Source organism: Triplophysa rosa, linkage group LG11 (assembly GCF_024868665.1).
Source record: "Triplophysa rosa linkage group LG11, Trosa_1v2, whole genome shotgun sequence".
Taxonomy (NCBI): Eukaryota; Metazoa; Chordata; class Actinopteri; order Cypriniformes; family Nemacheilidae; genus Triplophysa; species Triplophysa rosa.
In genome coordinates, this window is record NC_079900.1 from 3,145,028 (window position 1) to 3,166,073 (window position 21,046).

Sequence of the window (21,046 nt, forward strand, 5' to 3'; positions counted from 1 at the left end):
ATAAAACGGTTTCGTAACAGTTTTTCTTAGTCCCTTATTGGACAATTCTCCGGGAAAAGCACGCAACATGCCCACACGGCAGCAAGGAGAGCAGGAGAAGGAGCATGTGCAGACATCACTTTCCCTTGTGTGCAGGAGAGAGAGAGAGCATACGTTCGCGAAGTTCAGGTGTTTGTTTGTTCACTGCATTTGGGTGATGAATGTTATATAAACGGTGGATATAATGCTGGATTTGGAGATGGTTTGAAACTGATATATAGAGCCGTCCCAGCGCTAAAAGATGCCGGACATGAACCGCATGCGGTGAGTGAAACTGATGTCTGTGTTTTGTTGGCAATGGGTGCGCACGTGCTTTAGTTCAGCCTACCCCTCCCCCCGCCGCACGCGCCGTATGCTTTCGGAAATAATCGTACAGCTGTATCTATCTTTTATCAATGTGATCAAACTAAATACTCTTCGAAGATACGACGTATGCAATACTACTCTATAGGTACTCAGGATTAATATGAGATTGGCAGAAACCGCGTGCATTAGGGCCTCTTTAAGTGTTTTTTTTTCTTAAATTACATGAAGTACAGTACTAGAATTTAGTGAAAGGCCTTTATACTGAATGATTGCAATACAACAACACATGTAGGTTCAACACAGCAATCTGACAATAACTTTTTAATCTAAACAATAGGATTTTGTCTACATAATTTAGATTCATAAATACCTGCATATATTATAGCCACATCAATAATGTTTGCTAATAGAAAATGTAAATGTTCACAACAGAAAGACTGGACAAATGACAGGTACACAGTTGCAAAACAACAAAATCAAGTTGTGAAAGATTAAATTTATCACCCACCTGTTTGTGATTATTTTATACAAAATCCAATGGAAACAATAGAGCATATATCAATATTTTTCACAATTATTACCTTTGTGAACAAAAATTTTGAAAATAGATGATATATTGTGAATGTTGGGCATGGACAATTCAGCAGCACGAATCTATTTGGATTTATGACTAATGCCGTTTCGCAATGAATGTTGTGATTTGCACTAATCGCGTAAATCATAGTTTATTGTTGCTAGATTGTGAAGATTAACCCTGTTCTTGAACAATACATAGCGAACATAAATGCTTGTAAACAAAAACATGTTAGACTCGTTATGGTGGGTTGGTTGGTTGGCTTAACAGTTAAAATGGTAGGCTTACAAAAATAAAAAAGGAATATGTAATGTAATCTGTAAAAATAAAATAGTAACTGTACTCTGATAACGAGTATTTTAAAATGTAATGTAATTTAATTACAAGTACTTGATTATTGGAATATGATTACGTAATCCAGATTACAAGTAATCAATTACTACCCAGCTCTGAATGTAGGCTATAGAAAGAAATAAGTTCTTACATTTTTCATTAAGAAATTTCTCAAAATTTGACATACTGACCCTCTCACTTGAAACCCTGCACGCAAACTAACTGGTGAATATAATAAAGAAATCACAATTATGAAATTTGGCTGACGATTAATTTTGTAATAAATAATTGCATTTATGGTTGTCTTGCAATTATTAGTTGGTCTTTTATGGCTTTGATTTAGTTGTCATTTCTTTGTGTGATTGATTAAATAATTGTCACAATTGTGATTTGTTACTTCTAGTATAAGATTACACACTTAACATCTTTAAATAAAAACTAAAAGTAAATTCAAACAAAATATAGCTTTTGGAAATGTGGAATTTCTGTAATTAACCAAAACAATCACTGTAAAGTGAAAATAACAGAAACGACTGTCTTGCACGTACGAATTGTTATTATCTGAAATAATTGTGGTTGGTCAAATAATTGCGACTATTTAATAATTGTGACAGCCTTAACTTGTGATAAAGAATTCACAATAACATACTACTCACAGCAACAATTTGAAGCGTCACTTTCGAAGCCCAAACCCAAAAGCACTGCTTAACAGGACAGTGCTCTCAAATTAAATTTTTTGTCATTCCAAAGCCATGTGACATTTTATTTTTTACTGAGAACCATATTGGATATTAGTCAGATCAACCTCAGTCAACATTTGCATGGTTTGGATGGAAATAGTTCAACTTTTCGGAGTGCCACGCGCGCACCGCGGGTCATTTGAAGAGAGAAAGAGGCGCAGCTCGCGTTTTCCGCGCGGTTTTAGACGCGAAATGTGAATCGGGCCTAAGGCTGTTTCTGCTTTTAGAGTTCCACAGGGAAAAAAAAATTTTTTTGAAATGAGTTATTTGCTCAGTTTAGTACTGTATACACTACACCGATTCAATTCAAATGGGTTGTCACTTCTCACTTTTTGTCAGGGGTGAACTCGTAAATTGCAGTCGTACAGTATTGAATTAGGGAATCGGAATGAGATGTGAAGAGAATTACTGAATGTCTTTGGGAGTATATCAAGTAAATGGTCAATTTTTGATTATGAATAAATAACCCCTCTATTGTTAACACATTCAGGACAGCATAAAGTACACGTCGCCCTCTGCTGGCACAAACACAACACATCACGAAGACACTATATAACTCTAGTAGTAGTATTCAAGAGACACCTGTGACTTGTTAAGTTGTTTGAATCCAGACCCAAAAAACCCCCATAATGTATACAGATGAAATGAAATCCTGACTCACGGTTCATGACAGAAATCAGCTGGAGGCTTTATTCCCATTTCTGAAGGCCAGCTGCACTCTCTCATATCACAGTCAAGTCAGCATTTGAGCCCCAGATTCACACAGCACACACTCGACACGGAAATACCAACAAATGCGTTCCAGAAAGCTATCCATCTCAAAATATGCGTCTCCGCATCAGTGATCTATTTCCTGCTGAGCTCCATGAAATGTAATCAAATTACCCTAATAATGTCATTTTTGCCTATTCTGACTCAGAGTCCAAAACCAGCGACGGGAACTGCAGCCCCCCCTCTGCCAGCAGCGAGTACAGGCCGCGCAGAACCACAGCGCTGGGCCGCCCCGTTCCCGAATCCATCGAAGTCCAGTATGATGAGAGACTATCAGACATCGCCTAGAAAAAAAAAAACAGAAGATATGGCTGAATTCAGAGATTCACACCAATCACCAATCAAAGCTACAAAGAACCAAGCTCACGTCAACACAAGAGGTTTATTTCGCACCTGATGAAGTTTGACAGCCTGCTGTAGTTGTTCCACTTGAAGTCTTCTGGTTTCCAGTTCTCTCAGTTCAGTCTCATTGGCGTAAGACAGGACGGGCGGCAGGCTGGGACCCTCTGGTTCATCCCATTCCCCTCTCCTCCGGACGGGACACGGAGTTTCAGTGTGACACTTGTTCCACCTGTCCCAGTCTGAATGACCAAGATTTTCATTAGCACAACTCAATTGAGGATAAAACGGTCAACTTCTGGATTGACTGGAAAACATCAACAAAGGAACTCTCGTAAATGGAGTCTTATGGGGTTATGTAAAAGAACCCTTCAGTGCACATGAGAAGAATAGTACATTTTGGATGGTTTGGAGAATGTGGTGTTTTTGAGATGTTTGGATGCAAGAAGAGCATTAGTCTTTGTTTAGTAAAAGAAACTGGTTGTAGTAGACTGAAGCCAAAAGAATTGATTATTATTACAAATGCTGCGAACAGGGCTAGTTGTAACAAAGGCTGCAATCTCAGTGACAGCAATATTTCATGTCAAACGTCCAATTGTTAAAGGGGTCATATGGCGCGAATACGTGTTTTTCTGTACGTTTGGTGTTATAAGTTGCCCATGTATTAGACACGTAAAATTGCAAAAATTGAAGTGTGGGAACAAAAGATGCATTCTATCTAAAAGCGAATGCTCCCCCAGATCTGCCTGAAACGCCTCGTGTAACCACACCTCCACAAATCTAGGTGGGCGTATATTAAGCTAAATTGCTAGTCTTGTATGAACTTGTTCATACTGGCCTACAATGTTAAAAAATGTCCATGTCGAGGATGTAAGGTATGTGTACATGCAGAAATACATACAAGTTGAGAAACATGCGCTGTAGTAAAAAGTGTGACAACTAGCCCCGGTTAGTTTGGCCATTCAGATCATTTTTGAGTCAGTTTGAGGTCAACGAGATCTCAGTTTGAATGAGCATTCTCCACCCTCGCTGAGTCTTAGAAATAAACAAGCTATTGTACCTTTAATATCACGATATGTAAATAAACCCTGATCCTAAAGTAAATACTGTACGAGCACCTTTCTTCTGACGATCTGCACACGTGAGAAGTTCTTCAGTCATCCTCTCTAGACCTTCCAGCATCAGCGTAGACTCGTACCATCTCTCGGCCGTCGCCCCTGTGACACGCACACCCTCTGTTATTAAAAATAAGCCCCCACAACTGAATTAAGCACATCTCCGCTTTTGTGTCAGAACACAAGCATCTTGATCTCTATCTGCCTCCGATGAACTAATAAAAATGTCCCGTGACTCAGACGAATAAAGGCATTACAGCATAACGCTTATTGTCCCGTTGCTCATTTCTCAGCCCCCTGCTTCCTCCCACACACTTCTGTGTTTCTCCAGCCGTCCCTTCCTCTGCCCCAGACGCAGATACCTGGCTCTGATCGTGCCGGGCGGCTCTGGTCAGCCTGCTGGTTCCATAACTCGCCATGAAAGCTGTGCGTCAGGTCCAGACAGCGCTGCGTGAGCACGTCCAGCTTTGTTCTGGCATCGGCGGGACATCCAGAAGGCCGTTCTGATGGAAACTGACACGGAAGCAGGTCAAAGAGAATTACCGAACGTGCATGATTTCGTTTATATTTAACAGGACATTACACGTAAGGAAGGAAGTGAAAAGGATACAGTTGATCGAAGTCTCTCGGTGAAATGAGCTCTCTCTGGTACCGGCTTGGATTGATGGGTTAGTATTTTGTTCCACAATCTGGGGTATAAAGCACAACGGTGTATAATTTTACAGTTTGGAACAAAGAGAAACACGAAGCAGGTGTAAAGATCGTGGTGGATGTTGCTTTTGGTTCATCTGTCACGCAGGAAACTGGAAAGGGACAAGCGCAATGCATTGTGGGGTATTGCACAGTTTTGATATTGTTCATAGTATGCATACTGTATATTACAAAACTAGTGTGCTGAATCAGACTGACCTGCTCTGTTTTGTTCTCTGTGATCTCCAAACTGGTAACAAAGGAGACGGTATCCTATCCAGAAATACAAAAAACTCTGCTGTAAGTGGCCTGGCATAAAAATTCATCAAAGCTTAAAAACATTTGTACATATGAATATTTCACCATATGCCTACCATTGTTCATTCGATTTTTGATGTTTGTCTGACACAGGCACATCTTCATGCAGAGGCTTACAGGAGTTTGACGTGGATTGATCTTCCGATGGCCCTTCAGCGATTGTGGTTTTAAAATCACAGATCTTCGCCTGGGATGTTGTGGAGATCTTCCCCGGAGCGCTCTTCCGAACTGACTGCTTTCCCTTGACAACCGGATGAGCAGACGATCCTTTCCGGACCAGAACAGGCCGCGTCCACATTCCCCCACGGGCATCGCTGCCTCCAGCCGATCGCACGCGGTGATTGAGTGTTCTGCTGGAGAACTCAGACGAGACCTGTTTTCTTTTATCCTCGTCTTTAACAGCCGGTTTGTTTCTGCTCTTCTTGGGAAGGGTGCTAATGTCACTGTCAGACGAAAGTTCCTTATGAGCCTCAGACGTGCTGCGAATTTTCAGGGCTTTCTTCAAAACTTGATTCAGCAGTTCCATTTCTTGTTTTTCTTCAGGCATAATATCTGATTCAAAGAGTGGAAAAATGAGGTATGAGCACACAGCATGGTAATATCTGGCGAGTTAAAGGGATCCTTCACCCATAAATGAAAATTCTGTCATCATTTACTCACCTTCGAGTTGTTCCAAATCTGTATAAATTTCTTTGTTCTGATGAACACAGAGAAAGATATTTGGAAGAATGCTTAAAAACAGACTTTGCCCCCCATTGACTCCCATAGTGGGAAAAAACACAATGGTAGTCAAAAGTGCTCCAAAACTGTTTGCTGTCCTACAATCTTCAAAATGTCTTCTTTTGTGTTCAACAGAACAAAAAAAAAAATGATAAAGTAAATGTTCCTACCATGGGAGTCAATGGGGGGAAAAATCTGTCTGGTTATAAGCATTCTTCCGAATATCTTTCTCTGTTTTCATCAGAACACAGAAATCTATACTCAAAGGTGAATAAATGATGACAGAATTTGTATTGTTGTGTGACCTATCCCTTTAACACTGAGCACATGAACAGATGGAGAGAAGGATGTTGTCTCACCATCTTTGGTACCTGCCGGTTCCAGTTCACTGATGTCTGTCACACATATCCTCCTGCACAAATATAGAATTATTTGTGATTTATTGAGAAAGCTTACAGGACTCTATGGCTAGTTTTAAACGGTTAGACGATCTTACATTGCGCGTAAAAACTCTTTGCACTGTCTGATGGTTTCTGTGAGTCTTAATTCTTCAGCTTTGCACATTTTGATGCCTTCATCGACAGCATGAAGCAAAGACATCATCTAGGCTACATATGAGCTACAGGTCAGAGAAACAACACAAGAACAGTCAGTTTATATTTTTCAACATACACACATTGTATGGCATATACACATTATGTTGTATACATGATTACGTTGTATGCTGTACGTCCATTACAGTTCATGTAATATATCCATATATTATAGTGCAAGCTGTATGCTAATCATTATATTTATATATCACCATGTAAGTTTTGAAAATGCATATGCAAGCATGAATTAAGAACTTTGAAAAGCAGTGTTAATAGACAAAACTATATAAAAGACACACCGTCTGTCAACAGTCAAAACTTACATGTAACGTTAACGTTACCTGTGTGTATGAAATATACTAAATTAACAAGACTCGTGTCCTGAAATGATTCAACTTACCCGCCCCGGAAATACACGTTTGTCTGTAAAAGACTAAACTTTCCGTTTTAAATGAATAATATCTCTTCACATTGTTCAAAAAACTGAGCGTTTAACTTCAGAGTTGCCCGTGTTCTAGCTCTCTACCGGTCTCTACAGCGCGAGGAAAGACCGCTCTCAGCAACTCTCGCGAGAACACCCGAAGGCGTCATTTGGTTGCCGTGGAAACAAGGACGCCAGGGAAACGGTTTAGCGTTGAGCAAGAAACACACACACACGGTTCTTCGTGAAAAATAAAACATCAAGTTCTTCACATGGAGTCACACAGAGGGCTTGAGAGAGCGGTTGCAGTGCAGATTACTGTGCTGACAGGAAAACACTTGGTAAGGTTGAAATAGCCTAAATTAAATGTCTGTGAAGTCAGTTTTGGGCAATATTACTGGATGAAAATCAAAAACTGTTTTTGGACCTGCACCTGTTACTGCAAAGAAATGCAAAAGGCGTGATCGACTTGCAGCCCTGCGCAAACTTGCGGAAGTTTCTGAAGATGTCTAATCGAAATCGCACGAGCCAACGCAGTAAACGTCATGAAACGTTTATTATTTCTTATACGCACATTGCTAGACAGGTAGGGAACACAATCTAGATTTCAGGTAAACTTAACATTCAACTAAATTTATGTCACACACCGCTCGGTCTGCGCACAATGCGCAGTATCGCGTGAAGCCGATCGGTTAGGTGATCAGCTGCTCTGTGAAAGGTCAGGGGTCAAAGTTGAATTTGTTTGCGTTTTTCAAGAGCCTTTATATATATTTATATGAGTACAGCAGACTATATAATGAAGATTTTAGGCAGATGTAGGTTGTTTTACATGACATTATTTATACAGTTTATTAATCAAAATTACTTTTAGCCAAAATGATTTGAGTTTTGCCGTGTAATATAAATGAATGAATGATGCTTACACATAGGTATTTGTTTTGGTTACAGAGAGGACTGCCACGAAAAACATTCCTTTTACAAAAAAATAGCTTTTGATACATTTTAAATATGCATAGGATGTGTTTATGTGTTTGTTTTAGGGATGCACCGATATGTACATTTTTGGCCGATAACGATAAATGATAATTCTTGAACATTTGAAGCCGATAACCGATAGGCCAATATACAGCAATATTAATATAACATTTTCTGCGACTGAACATTCTATTTTTCCCCTGAAAATCATGTACCAAGCCGACTTTACAATAATTAAAGATTCTTTAACTTTTCAACTGTTTCCGGTATAATGTTTATTTCATAAACAAATATATTAAAGATGTTCTTCCAGAGCAACCCTGTTCTCAACAGCCACGAGTCTAACAGGTCTCAAGACAGAAAGCATTCAGACAGCAGTCGGCTTCAAACAATATGCTTTTGTTCCTATAATTTACACATTCATAAATAAATACATGCTTCAACCAGAGGAAATGATTCATAATTTATCGGCTATAATATATCGGCCTAAATGTGATTATCGGCCGATACCGGTAACATTAACAATGACCATTTATCGGCCGATACCGATATGGCGGATAATTTATCGTGCATCCCTAGTTTGTTTAATTTCTTCTATGTATGAATGTTTTAGCGAGGAAGCAGGTCTGAGTCATGCCTCAGTTTTATCCGTGTGGAGTTTAATGGATGTGTTCTGGGAGATTCACCGAAACTGGACGTGGCTGTGAACAGAGATGCGGTTTACAACTTTACCTGTAGTTTTGAATGTTCAGAAGTGGCCCACACTCGGGATGACCTGGCACATAAACCTGTCATACGTGAGTATTCTGTTTGAGTTTGTTTTGATCCTCTTTGTTGGTGTTCTGTGGCTCTTATACGTACAGTATAAATCCAGTCGAGTGTATGCCGTATGATTGTTATTGCACAATTTTGTTTTTAATTCAATAACGTTCATTTGTAAGTGTCTAAATTCTAGAGCACCATACTAAATTATAACAGTACTGTACAATATATGCTTAAGACTTGTAGTCTAAATTTGTTAATGTGGGTTTTTTTCAGTAACAGTCATTGAGGACTTACCTGAAGAGGAAGAGCAGAAAACTGCAGTTCTGGGTCAGGCTGTTGTGGATCTTCTGCCTCTTCTGAAGGGTAAAAGCACTTCATTTCAGTTCACGGGCACCCCGCAGATTTCAGACAGCCTTTTCTTTATTTCAGGTCAGCGTAGCTTCTCATCCAGTGTGCTGCTTCACGCGGTCCCCGGATCACCTGTAGATGTTTCTCAGAATGAGGACAGTGAAAAAGTAAGACACAGTTTATTCTCGTTTAACACTTTCACTGATGACAGCATTGAGATGCAATGGAGTTTACTTTTGCTTAAAGGGACAGTACACCCAAAAATACTAATTCTGTCATCATTTACTCACCCTTGAGTTGTTCCAAATCTGTGTACATTTCTTTGTTCTGATGAACACAGTGAAAGATATTTGGAAGAATGCTTATAACCAAACAATTCTTGGCCAGAACATGAGAAATTTATACAGATTTGGAACAACTTGAGGGTGAGTAAATGAAGACAGAATTTACATTTTTGGGTGAACTGTTCCTAGAATTCCAACCTTTGAATTCCATTTAGAGGTCTAAAAAGACAATATGAACATGTTTCCTCCAGTTTGTTCAAGAGAAAAGTAGCCGAACTACACGTCAACAAATGACCAATAAAGATTATTCTGGATGTGTGTGACCCAATATTCAGGCCACCCTAGATGTGTCGGTCAGCGTTCAGGAGCCTTTGCTCTCAGATATCCAGATCTCTGAATCCAATATGTTGGTGGTCACCGTGGAGACGGCGTATTCTGTTCCTGACATCTGGGATCCTGCATCCACACCTCCATCCAGCTACGTGGCTGCGCTGCAGATTCCTCTCTCAGCTGCGGTAAGACAAATGTCCGACTGAAATTTGAATGATTACATTTAGAAAAATCAAGACATGCAAATAGGAAAAGTCAAATGTTTGTATATTCAGTATTCATGCTTCTTTGTTCTACAGAAAGAACAAATACTGCTGTTCTCCAATGGCAGAGTGAAGATGGGTGGTGAGAGGGAATCAGTGCCCAGACCCAAAAAATGGCCGGTGGGTCACCTTCTCGTCCCAGGGGCCGAGGTCATGGAGGGCCAGTTCATTGAAACGGAGCCGACGGACATGAGTCACGGAGACCTTACAGACATGGAGGTGACCTGACTACTGATAAGCTGGACTTTAGAGGACGCTCCTAAAATCACAACTTGTGTATTGATCTGTGTGTGTGTGTGTGTGTGTGTGTGTGTGCGTGTGCGTGTGTGTGTGTGTGTGTGTGTGTGTGTGTGTTATAGGACAGTGACTTTAGAGCGGATGCAGAGTGTAACAGAAAAAGACTGAGCTGGGACACCGCGCGTCGCTGTTTTATTGATGCAGGAGGTCTGGCCTGGTGAGAACACACCGTCTTCTACACTGTTCCTCACGTGTGCTGTTATTGTTTGATTCATTACGTCATTTTGGAAATTAAAGATTGTTCTGACAATGCCTTTTCTGTTTCTCAGTCTGTCCCGCAGGATTGCAGAATGCAGACTGTGGCCCGTCGAGATCATGAGGTCATCTGGGAAGAACAGTAAAGAGAAGCAGGCAAGAAACATCTTGAGATGTAGTGTTGTCAACTTCTGTAAGTACTTACAGAAGGGAGTCTTTGGGATTTGTTGACTTCTTTTATCTTTTAGTTTTGTTTAGAAAAAAGTTAGGTTGCTCCTTAGAGCGCCACTCCTCCCATAGACTTGCGATAACAGGCAGCGAATCATATTTTCACATATGTGTTTGAACATACAAACACAAAATCGATGCTTATGTCTGCTGTAGGTGGAGGATGAGAACTCATTTCATGGAGTGGTGTATGTGGATCTTGCGCCGCTGTTGTATCCTGGAGTTCGCCGTATCCATGGGACATACAGAATCCACCCGTTTCATGAATCTGAACTTCTGACCAAGGTGAATGCGAACACTTAAGTACCAATGGAATTAATCTTACACCAGATTGTGGTTAAAATGTAGATTATGTTGATGTTGTGTAGTTGAATTGTCACACCTCTTGCAGATTCGATGTTGCTTATTATTTTTTATTATGATGTAGTTTTGCGTTATTGCAAGCAGATATGACCTTTTCTTCTGTGCAACACAAAAGGTGTCATTTTGAACAACGTACATAGAATGGAGCTTCAAAAAAGGATTTAAAAGCACCATAAATGCTCCGGTCCCCATTTATTGTTATAGCATGGTGAAACAACAGTCCGCTTGTGTTTCCAGGCTCAGAGAACACACAGCGTTCTGAAGGAGATGAGCAGCGGCCCAACTCGCCCCTCTTCATCTGTCGACACTTCAAAGGCCTCTCAAGTCTTTGAGAACAAAAGAGATGCTTTTAAAAAGGTACTAACTGACTGCTGTGAGTAATTAAAATGAGAAAGTAAATCTTTATGATATCTTACTTGTTTCTCTATAACAGCTAGATCAAATGGAGATTTCTTGTTTCTCCTATAGACATCAATGTGTGTTAATGGAGAGCAAATGGAAACATTTGCTCACGTCTCTTATCCGCGTCTCAGATATTTCGAAAAAGAGACAGACATCTCACAAATCTCTTCAAGAGCTCAGATTTGTCAAGTCTGCAATCAAAAGTCATAAATATTGAAGATTTCAATATGTTGAATCTTGTCAAATTTACCCAAATTCACATTATTTCAACTCTACCACCTCCATGCTCTTCGTGTGTGTTTTTTAACAGCCCATGTGATCTTTTTCTGTTTTAATTGCTCCGTTTAAGGATTTTAAGAGAAAAGCTTTATACTCAAATTATAAAAGAGCTCTATAAAATCTACTGAACTATAAGAGAGCAACATTCAATAGAAAACATAAATGTTTGATTCCCCCAAGACAAAAAATGTCTCTAAAGATAAAAGAGCAATAAAATTCTCATATTTGCATGCGATACTCAAAGCGTATGCTAGTATTCATCAAAAACATGATCACTGGGAGCAGATACATGTCTTTTCTGTGCAGCACCGAGTCTCCTGTTTGATATCCCCTTTAATTGAATTCACATCTGTGAGCGAGACACACTTCCTGAAGCGATTAGCTCTAATAGCCTCAAATTGGCGTCCTTGATGTTGCTTGTTGAATCATGGCTTCTCGAGCACCCTGTGGACCCGCAGCAGATGGAGCCGGAGAACGCACACACACAAACGCTCCATCAACTGAACATCTGACCCCGCAGCTGCCCGCTACACAAATAACAATGTACACACAAACAAACACCTTTCATTTCATGTCAGATACACAGAGATGAACGTTTTATTGCTCGGATTCCTGTTTTATGGCTCTAATTTTTACTAGAGTTATGCGTCTTGTGTTAACTTAGTTTTAGGGTTCTCCTATTATTCTTCAGGAGAAACTGAAGACACAAATTAGTCAATCGAGGTATAAAACACCTAAAATCATCTGGGTTTGATGAAATTTGTTTGATATTAGTTCATAAATCCGCCCTCTATATAATCTCATTGGTGTCTGAAGGGTAATAAAAAGATTTCATTTCAGATTTTAATGTGATACTTTAATGTGATAAAAGTCTGTCATCATTTACTCACCATCGAGTTGTTCCAAATGTGTATACATTTCTTTGTTCTGATGAACACAGAGAAAGATATTTGGAAGAATGCTTATAACCAAACAGATCTCAACACCCATTGACTCCCACTTAGGAAATTTTGTTTAATACTTATATTTAATACTTGGTGTGCAATCTCTACAGAATGAGCAATAGGAGAAATAAAATGACGTCCTCTTTCTAGCTGGTTTCACAGGGAAAATCGGATAAGACCGATAGTCTGGCTGATATGAAGGTGCAGGTTAACACGGAGGGACAGGTCAGTTCATCTGTCAATCATACACTGAAGTATACAAATGATTCTTAAAGTCACTCTTTATTTTCTTTAAAGGGTAGGTTCATATCAAAAACAAATTTGTGTGATTTTTTACTCACCCACATGACGTTAAACATGTTTTGAGACCGCCCGGTGTCTTCGGAGCACAAATAAAGATATTTTAGGTGACATCCAATAGATTTCCAGACCTCCTCATGGACATCATGGTTATAGTTGTTGTCAAGGTCCAGAAAAGTACTAAAGACATCGTTAAATTGGTCCATCCGCTCATAGTGGCTCAAATTTGACACGAGAATACTTTGTGCGAAAAACAAACCAAAATAACGAATTGAATCGATATATTCTTCTTTGGCTTGTCAGTCTCAAAACATGTTTAACGTCATGTGGGTGAGTAAAAAATCACACATTTGATTTTTGGGATGAACTTACCCTTTAAGTGAATTTTGCTTGTTTTCTCAGATGTGCGCTGACTCAAGGTCTTACCTTGTTATCGAAATTGCATTGGAAAAACCTCTTGTTCCAAAGAGAGAAAGACCACCAGGAGAGCTGGCCAAGCGGTAACTGGAGACTTCAGCTATTGAAGATTTTTATTACATTATTCAGATTAATAATCATTTTTTTAATGGTTGTATGTTTGATCACTTCAATCTGGAATCTTTTGTTTTGTGTTTGATTTACAGTGTGATGCCTCAACGAGCAGAAAGAGTAAGAAACCATGTATTCTTTTCTGTTTCTGTCATTCCTTCTATCACGTTTCTGTCTATCCTGACCACACAACTTTATGTTTGATTAAACCCTGAAAGTCTGATTGTACCTCAGGTCAATCTGTAGTGCCCTCATGTGGCCGGATGCTGGACGTGCACACAGATATTTTATCAGTTACCGCACACTGTATATACTGTACTGTTATAGAGAATAACACATCTCATAACTAACCTGAATGAATAAATCTTTCAAATATATTTGAATATATTCTGCCAACGTAGCAAAACAACTTCAGTTTTTGCATTAAGAAAATAAGGCCATTTTAAAGGGGTCCTATGACAAGGCTAAAACGAATATTATCGTTTGTTTCAGATGTAATGCAATGTGTAAACACGATTTAAGGTTCAAAAACGCTGTATTTTCCACATACCGTGCATGTTTGTATCTCCTCTTTGCCCCGCCTCCTGAAACGCACAGATTTTTTTACAAAGCTCGTCACTCTGAAAAGCGAGGTGTGCTATGATTGGCCAGTTAACCAGTGCGTAGTGATTGGTCGAATACTGCAAGCGTGCGACGGAAATGTAACGCCTCTTACCATATTTGGAACATCAGGTTCCTCCTCAAAATTGTACTGACAGGTACGCCCACCTTACTTGCGTATACATTTGGGCGGTCTTAGTCAAATCATACCACCAACTGATGTAGATTTGTGGGGGTGTGGTCACACGAGGCGTTTCAGGCAGGTCTGGGTGAGCATTCGCTTTTAGATAGAATGCATCTTTTGTTCCCACACTTTAATTTTTGCAATTTTACGTGTCTAATACATGCATGAGCGACTTATAACACACCAAAGACACAGAAAAACATGTGTTCGCCTCTAAGACCATGTAGATTAATTGCATGATTTTCTCACATCATTATGACATGTTTTTGTGAAATTTCATAAAATGACATGAAGAATGTAAAATGCCATTCGTGTTGTCATTGTCAGGCAGTGCATCATTACCACTCTCAGATAGTGAGTGTGACCGCCCAGGTTTTGGATCAGTACCGACAGCTGTTCGGAGCCGCATTTGTACCCGGATTGCTACCTTTGGATCCGGCACTGCGAGAACAGCGCAAAGCCCGGCTGCTCGGAGAACTCAACAGCTCTGGAACATACTTTGCTTTCAAAGAACAGATGAAGGTGATTATATTGTACCTTTAATAGGCAACATTCGCATTGCAGTTCGTCAGGGCGGGTCGAGTACCTGAATACCTGAAGTTGACAATACATATATTGATATGTCAATGAGCATGTGTTAATGTGCTTGTGATATCACTACTGATTTTTTTTGTCAGTATTCTGTGGTGCGGATTGTACGGGAGAAGATGATGAGGACAGATGCCTTCAAGGACCCCGAGGAGCTCCAGGCGTTCCTGAGTCAGCTCTATGTTTACCTGGTGGATGAGATGCACGTTGCTCTTAATAAGGTGTCACTTAAAAATCAGACTCCACTCTCAGAATCATGTTCCTCTGAATCAGACTAATCACTATTCCTCTGGATCTGACTGAATCATGTTCCTCTGAATTCCTCCGAATCAGATTCTCAGAATCACATTCCTCTAAATCAGACTCTATTCACTAAATCACATTCCTCTGAATCAGACTCTCAGAATCACATTCCTTTGAATCAGACTCTATTCTCAAAATCATGTTTTTCTGAATCAGACTCTACTCACTGAATCATGTTCCTCTGAATCAGACACTTTTCATTAAATCACATTCCTCTGAATCAGACTGCTCTCTGAATTAGATTCCTCTGAATCAGATTTTAAGAATCATGTTTCTCTGAATCAGATTATATTCACTAAATCACATTCATCTGAATCTGATTGAATCATGTTCCTCTATATCAGACTCTACTGACTGAATCATCTTCCATTGAATCAGACTCTATTCACTACATCATTTTCCTCTGAATTCCTCTGAATTCCTCTGAATCACATTCTCAGAATCACATTCCTCTAAATCAGACTATATTCACTAAATCACATTCCTCTGAATCTGACAGAATCATGTTCCTCTGAATCAGACTCTCAGAATCACGTTCTTCTGAATCAGACTCTACTGGCTGAATCATGTTCCTCTGAATCTGACTCTATTCACTGAATCATGTTTCACTAAATCAAACTCTCAGAATCATGTTCCTCTGAATCAGAATCTATTCACTAAATCACATTCCTCTGAATCTGACTGAATCATTTTCCTCTGAATCAGACTCTCAGAATCACGTTCTTCTGAATCAGACTCTACTGGCTGAATCATGTTCCTCTGAATCAGACTCTACTCTCAGAATCATGTTCCTCTGAATCAGACTCTACTCACTGAATCATGTTCCTCTGAATCAGACACTTTTCATTAAATCACATTCCTCTGAATCAGATTATTTTCTCTAAATCACATTCCTCAGATTCCTCTGAATCTGATTGAATCATGTTCCTCTATATCAAACTCTACTGACTGAATGACTGCCTTAAAGATTTCCGCTATATTTATTTGATTTACTTTTGAAATTTGACCGTTGCTCAGCTCCCGTGGCATCATGGGATAGAAAAGTGTACATCCGATCCACACTCACGAATCTCGGCGGAAGTAGTAGACCATCCGGGTATTTCTCGCCTACTGTTTTTTGCATACTGAGATTTCAGACATACTATTCATGACTCATACTCATTTTCGCCTACTATATAGTATGGAAGTAGCACCAGTTTATTATCTGAATCATGTTCATTTCAATCCGACTCTGCTCTCCGTATCATGTTCCTCTGAATCAGACTCTATTTACTGAATCATGTTCATCTGAATCCCACTCTATTTTCTGAATCATTTTCCTTTAAAATCAGAAAACAGACTATGCTCTCTGAATCATTTTCCTTGGAATCAGATTCTGCTCTCTGAATCATGTTGCTTTGAATCAGATTCTGCTCTCTGAATCATGTTCCTTTGAATCAGACTCTGCTCTCTGAATCATGTTCCTTTGAATCAGATTCTGCTCTCTGAATCATGTTCCTTTGAATCAGATTCTGCTCTCTGAATCATGTTCCTTTGAATCAGACTCTGCTCTCTGAATCATGTTCCTTTGAATCAGATTCTGCTCTCTGAATCATGTTCCTTTGAATCAGATTCTGCTCTCTGAATCATGTTCCTTTGAATCAGATTCTGCTCTCTGAATCATGTTCCTTTGAATCAGATTCTGCTCTCTGAATCATGTTCCTTTGAATCAGATTCTGCTCTCTGAATCATGTTCCTTTGAATCAGATTCTGCTCTCTGAATCATGTTCCTTTGAATCAGATTCTGCTCTCTGAATCATGTTCCTTTGAATCAGATTCTGCTCTCTGAATCATGTTCCTTTGAATCAGATTCTGCTCTCTGAATCATGTTCCTTTGAATCAGATTCTGCTCTCTGAATCATGTTCCTTTGAATCAGATTCTGCTCTCTGAATCATGTTCCTTTGAATCAGATTCTGCTCTCTGAATCATGTTCCTTTGAATCAGATTCTGCTCTCTGAATCATGTTCCTTTGAATCAGACTCTGCTCTCTGAATCATGTTCCTTTGAATCAGACTCTGCTCTCTGAATCATGTTCCTTTGAATCAGATTCTGCTCTCTGAATCATGTTCCTTTGAATCAGACTCTGCTCTCTGAATCATGTTCCTTTGAATCAGACTCTGCTTTCTGAACCATGTTTCTCTGAATCAGACTCTTTCAGTGGATTCTCAGGAAAAGCATCATGAGTCTGGGCTGAGCTGCTCTCAGTTTAAACTCTTGGCCAAAGAGGCAGAACTCAACAACGACTACCAGCAAGCCGCACAGTATTATCAGGAGGTAAACTCCATACATTTTCCTTGTTTTACTTTTATTGACTTGAAATAAATGATTACATGGAAATTCAATTCAATTTATTTAAAAAAGCATCTGAGAAAAATTCCCAAAAAATCCTCGTAGTCTAAACACACCATTTGTCTTTTTCTAACATTTGTGACGGTTGGACTTTTGTTTGTCTGTGTAGTGTGTGGTTCGAGATGACAGTGAGCCGTCCCACTGGTTTGATTATGGAGCGTTTCACATGCTGACCGCTGATCACATTAAAGCAGAAGAGTGTTTCCAGCGTGCCGTGTCCATTGATCAAAAACACACATCCAGGTGAAGAGATGAAAAGCACTCTGACTCAATATAGTGACATGTATCGCCGAGCTCTTATTTTAGTGTTCTTAGTTCTGATTTGTGCAGTTTACTGATGTGTGGCGTTCTGTCTGAGATGAGTGGACGTTGCGAGGATGCCGAGACCTTCTTTGAAAGTGCCACTTGCGTTGAGCCTGACAGTGTGGTCGCCTGGACTTTGTTTGGTGAGAATTAAACATCAAGTGAAGTATTACAGGAACATTTTGTATTGGTCTGACATTTCAAACCTGTGGTGTTTTATTTCTGCATGTGAATTATAAAAATGAGGTAAAATCAGGATCCTATGAATGACTTTCTCAAAGACTTTGCAAATATGCTCTCAGGTCTGTTTTGCCAGTCTCAGGAGAGATCCTTCCAGGCTGAGATGGCTTTTCTGGAGGCCAATAAGCAGCTTCGTTCAGTCCTGAAGAACAAGCCAAAGGCCACTTCTGAACATCAGACTGAACCTGGTGAGAAGAATCCCCAGACGGACAAAACCAGGAAAACTTCAGCTGGCAAGACAGAGGAGACAGGTGACCATCACATTGACCATCGCCTTGTATGACGAAGCTTTCAGTGCTGATCTGGGATCATTTGCTTCACGGCAGATATAGATGTTCAAACCGTAAATAAAGACGACAACCGGGATTGCAAAGAAGAAGCAGAAATTTCCCCCTCCAATGTCAAAACCACCATTTACACAGAGGCCGTGCGATTCCTCCTGCAGAATTATGCATTACAGGTCAGAGAGAAGACCTTCCCTTATTCAGTTAAAGGGACAGTTCACCCAAAAATGAATCTTTTATTCATCCTCATCCTCAATCTTTTATTCATCCTCATGTCATTCCAAACCTGTATGACTTTCTTTTTTCTGCAGAACACAAAAGAAGATATTTTGAAGAATGTTGACAACCAAACAACTGACCCCCATTGACTTCCATTGTATGAACACAAAACCACTGAGACATTTCTCAAAATATCTTCTTTTGTGTTCCACTGTAAAAGACTATGCCAGAATAAAAGTCATCCGTTTTGAATGACTTGAGGGTGAATAAATGATGACAGAATTTTCGTTTTGGGATGAACTATCCCTTTTCATATTTTAATTTAAACAAAAGCATACTGTTTGACATGAAGACTATCAAATAGCTCCAAATAAAATGATTTGCAATTTGATGTTTTTTTCTTATGTCGGTATGATGCAGATGGCACATCGGGCACTAGCTCAAGAGCTTCTCTCTCCAGATCGAGGAAGCAACAGCTCGTATCATCTCGCTCTGGCTCAGCTCCAGCTGCTGAGAGGAGAACACAACAGCGCCGAGGAGAGCCTGCGAGAGGCACTGACCCACAACTTACAGGTCCAACAAATCCTGTATTTGAAGAGTTTGGTTCCAAAATGAGATAAAAAAATCTAAAATCATGTTTTTTATGATGTTATCGTGTTTTTATTTTATTATTGTGTTAGTTAGATGTATTTTTTTAATTATTATGGCTGAAATAAAAAATTAAAAACTGAAGTTTGATTCATATTAATTGGAATGCACAATAAAAAAAACGGAGTTATCTCATTTTGGAACCAAACTCGTCATTTATTCTTTAAAATTTACGCCTGTTTGATCAAATTCTTTGATTTATTGTATGCTTTTCTGTGGTTCTGATGTCAATAGAATCCAGACGTATGGGCTCTGTGGGGTCATCTGAATTACATGAGGGAGGATTTCTCTCAAGCTAAGAGCTGCTATGAACGGACGCTTGACTCGCTGGATGCGGCGGACACACACTCCGTACATCTCCGCCTGGGATCCATCTATTTGCAGGAAGGGGAAGTAAGATCAATCGAAAAAGTTGTTGTGCTTATATCACTGATTCAGATTTATGTTTCAGTTAAATATAACTTTTTATTATTATTTGCCTAGATTACTTGACAAAATGTAATAATTAAAATGTTTTACTATAAGGTAAAACGATTTGAAACTTTTAACCCCTCATTGAAACTTTGATACAGAAAATGTTATTTAAAAAACATCCCTGGAAAACCTGCTATGAATCTAGTATAAGTGTAAATTAGTCGAATTAGATTTTCTTTATGTGTGTGTGTGTTTGTTTTAACCCCTCTGCAGTATAAAAAAGCCAGAGGTACTTTTCAGCGGGCCTGCAGAAGCTCTCCCTCTTGTCTTACGTGGCTCGGGCTGGGAACTGCCCACTATAGAGTGAGTATACAGTATAATGCCATTGAGTGGATGCTCATATTACTATAATATAGAGTAAATATAATGGAATCTGAAATGCAGAGACTGTTATAGAATATTGAGTGGGAATGATGTCTGTGATTGCTATGAGTTTAGATGGATGAACTAAAAGAGGCTGAAGACGCTCTGACTAAAGCCAGTGCACTAAACAGCAGGAATGCAGAAGTCTATGGCTTCCTGACTTTACTTTATTTACGGGTATGTGGCGGCATAATGTAATGTATTTGCAATGCTTTTTTATTACATTTTTGTCTTTGCACTCATTTTTGATTGCAATTCACTGTATATAATGTTTTGTACTTTTAGGCTGGCAGAAAACCTGAGGCTGAGCAGTCATATAAATATGCTGTAAAGGTTTGTACTGATTGAGATTAAGAATAGTTCACCAAAAAATCAACATTCTTTTTCTTTGTCATACGTGATGTCTAAATCACTCGAAAAAGTTTAACTGTGATTTTATGGTGACACAATTTACACTAAAAAAGTACATCTTAAAGCTGTGAAATCAATGAAATATACTGTTTAAATTAGAATTCACCAAAAAGATGAAGCGTATATTAAAAATATTTCTTAATTAAATACTTATATTATTTAAGTTTATTTAATTAAATTAAAATTTTATTAGCCTATTTTAAGAAATTAACTGTTGGATTTTTAATCCATTTTTTATATGTCCCACTGAAAGAATCTCTTGATTTTAAAAGATTGGGAAGATTAAAAATATTAGGTTAATATACGTAGCTGTTTTTGATATTTACTAAGCCACTGAATAATTTTTAAGAGTGTAATGGTATGTTTTGGTTGTTTGTTTTTACAGATGAATTTACAGAAAGAGTTTCTTCTCCAGGAGATTCATGATCTGCAGGCACGAGCTGGATTTGAAAAGCCGTTCTTTTGATTGTTCTTGCACATACTTAACATGTGATTTAAAACTTTCATTTCTAATTTAAATAAGCAAAATTGTCTCACAGATTTATGATACAATGATCCTAATAAAAATGTGAATGGAAAT

The 21,046-nt window shown here is 39.0% G+C and overlaps 2 protein-coding genes across 4 annotated transcripts; one reads left to right on the forward strand and one right to left on the reverse strand.

The window, feature by feature from the left end:
* Nucleotides 1–602: 602 nt before the first annotated feature.
* Nucleotides 603–7,060, reverse strand: LOC130560987 (uncharacterized). Of its 2 annotated transcripts, none has more exons than XM_057345000.1 (10): nt 6,939–7,060; nt 6,442–6,564; nt 6,305–6,357; nt 5,282–5,777; nt 5,127–5,180; nt 4,828–4,906; nt 4,580–4,730; nt 4,221–4,319; nt 3,157–3,344; nt 603–3,047 (listed from the first exon to the last, which is right to left on the reverse strand). In XM_057345000.1, the coding sequence occupies exons 2-10, from the start codon at nt 6,546–6,548 to the stop codon at nt 2,898–2,900; spliced, it is 1,377 nt and encodes a 458-aa protein (XP_057200983.1). In that variant the 5' UTR covers nt 6,549–6,564; nt 6,939–7,060; the 3' UTR covers nt 603–2,897. The 2 variants fall into 2 exon arrangements, with proteins under 2 accessions (XP_057200983.1, XP_057200982.1); XM_057344999.1 differs by having other exon boundaries at nt 4,221–4,337.
* Nucleotides 7,061–7,118: 58 nt separating this feature from the next.
* On the forward strand, nt 7,119–21,008 carry cfap70 (cilia and flagella associated protein 70). Of its 2 annotated transcripts, XM_057344970.1 has the most exons (26): nt 7,119–7,300; nt 8,548–8,731; nt 8,973–9,062; nt 9,129–9,214; nt 9,667–9,846; nt 9,961–10,143; nt 10,284–10,378; nt 10,491–10,572; nt 10,801–10,929; nt 11,245–11,364; nt 12,783–12,857; nt 13,335–13,432; nt 13,556–13,580; nt 14,572–14,766; nt 14,922–15,053; nt 17,324–17,449; nt 17,634–17,767; nt 17,855–17,970; nt 18,130–18,318; nt 18,394–18,527; nt 18,991–19,143; nt 19,453–19,611; nt 19,906–19,995; nt 20,131–20,232; nt 20,341–20,388; nt 20,852–21,008. In XM_057344970.1, the coding sequence occupies exons 1-26, from the start codon at nt 7,232–7,234 to the stop codon at nt 20,930–20,932; spliced, it is 3,075 nt and encodes a 1,024-aa protein (XP_057200953.1). In that variant the 5' UTR covers nt 7,119–7,231; the 3' UTR covers nt 20,933–21,008. The 2 variants fall into 2 exon arrangements, with proteins under 2 accessions (XP_057200953.1, XP_057200952.1); XM_057344969.1 differs by having other exon boundaries at nt 8,973–9,214.
* The last annotated feature ends 38 nt before the right edge of the window (nt 21,009–21,046 follow it).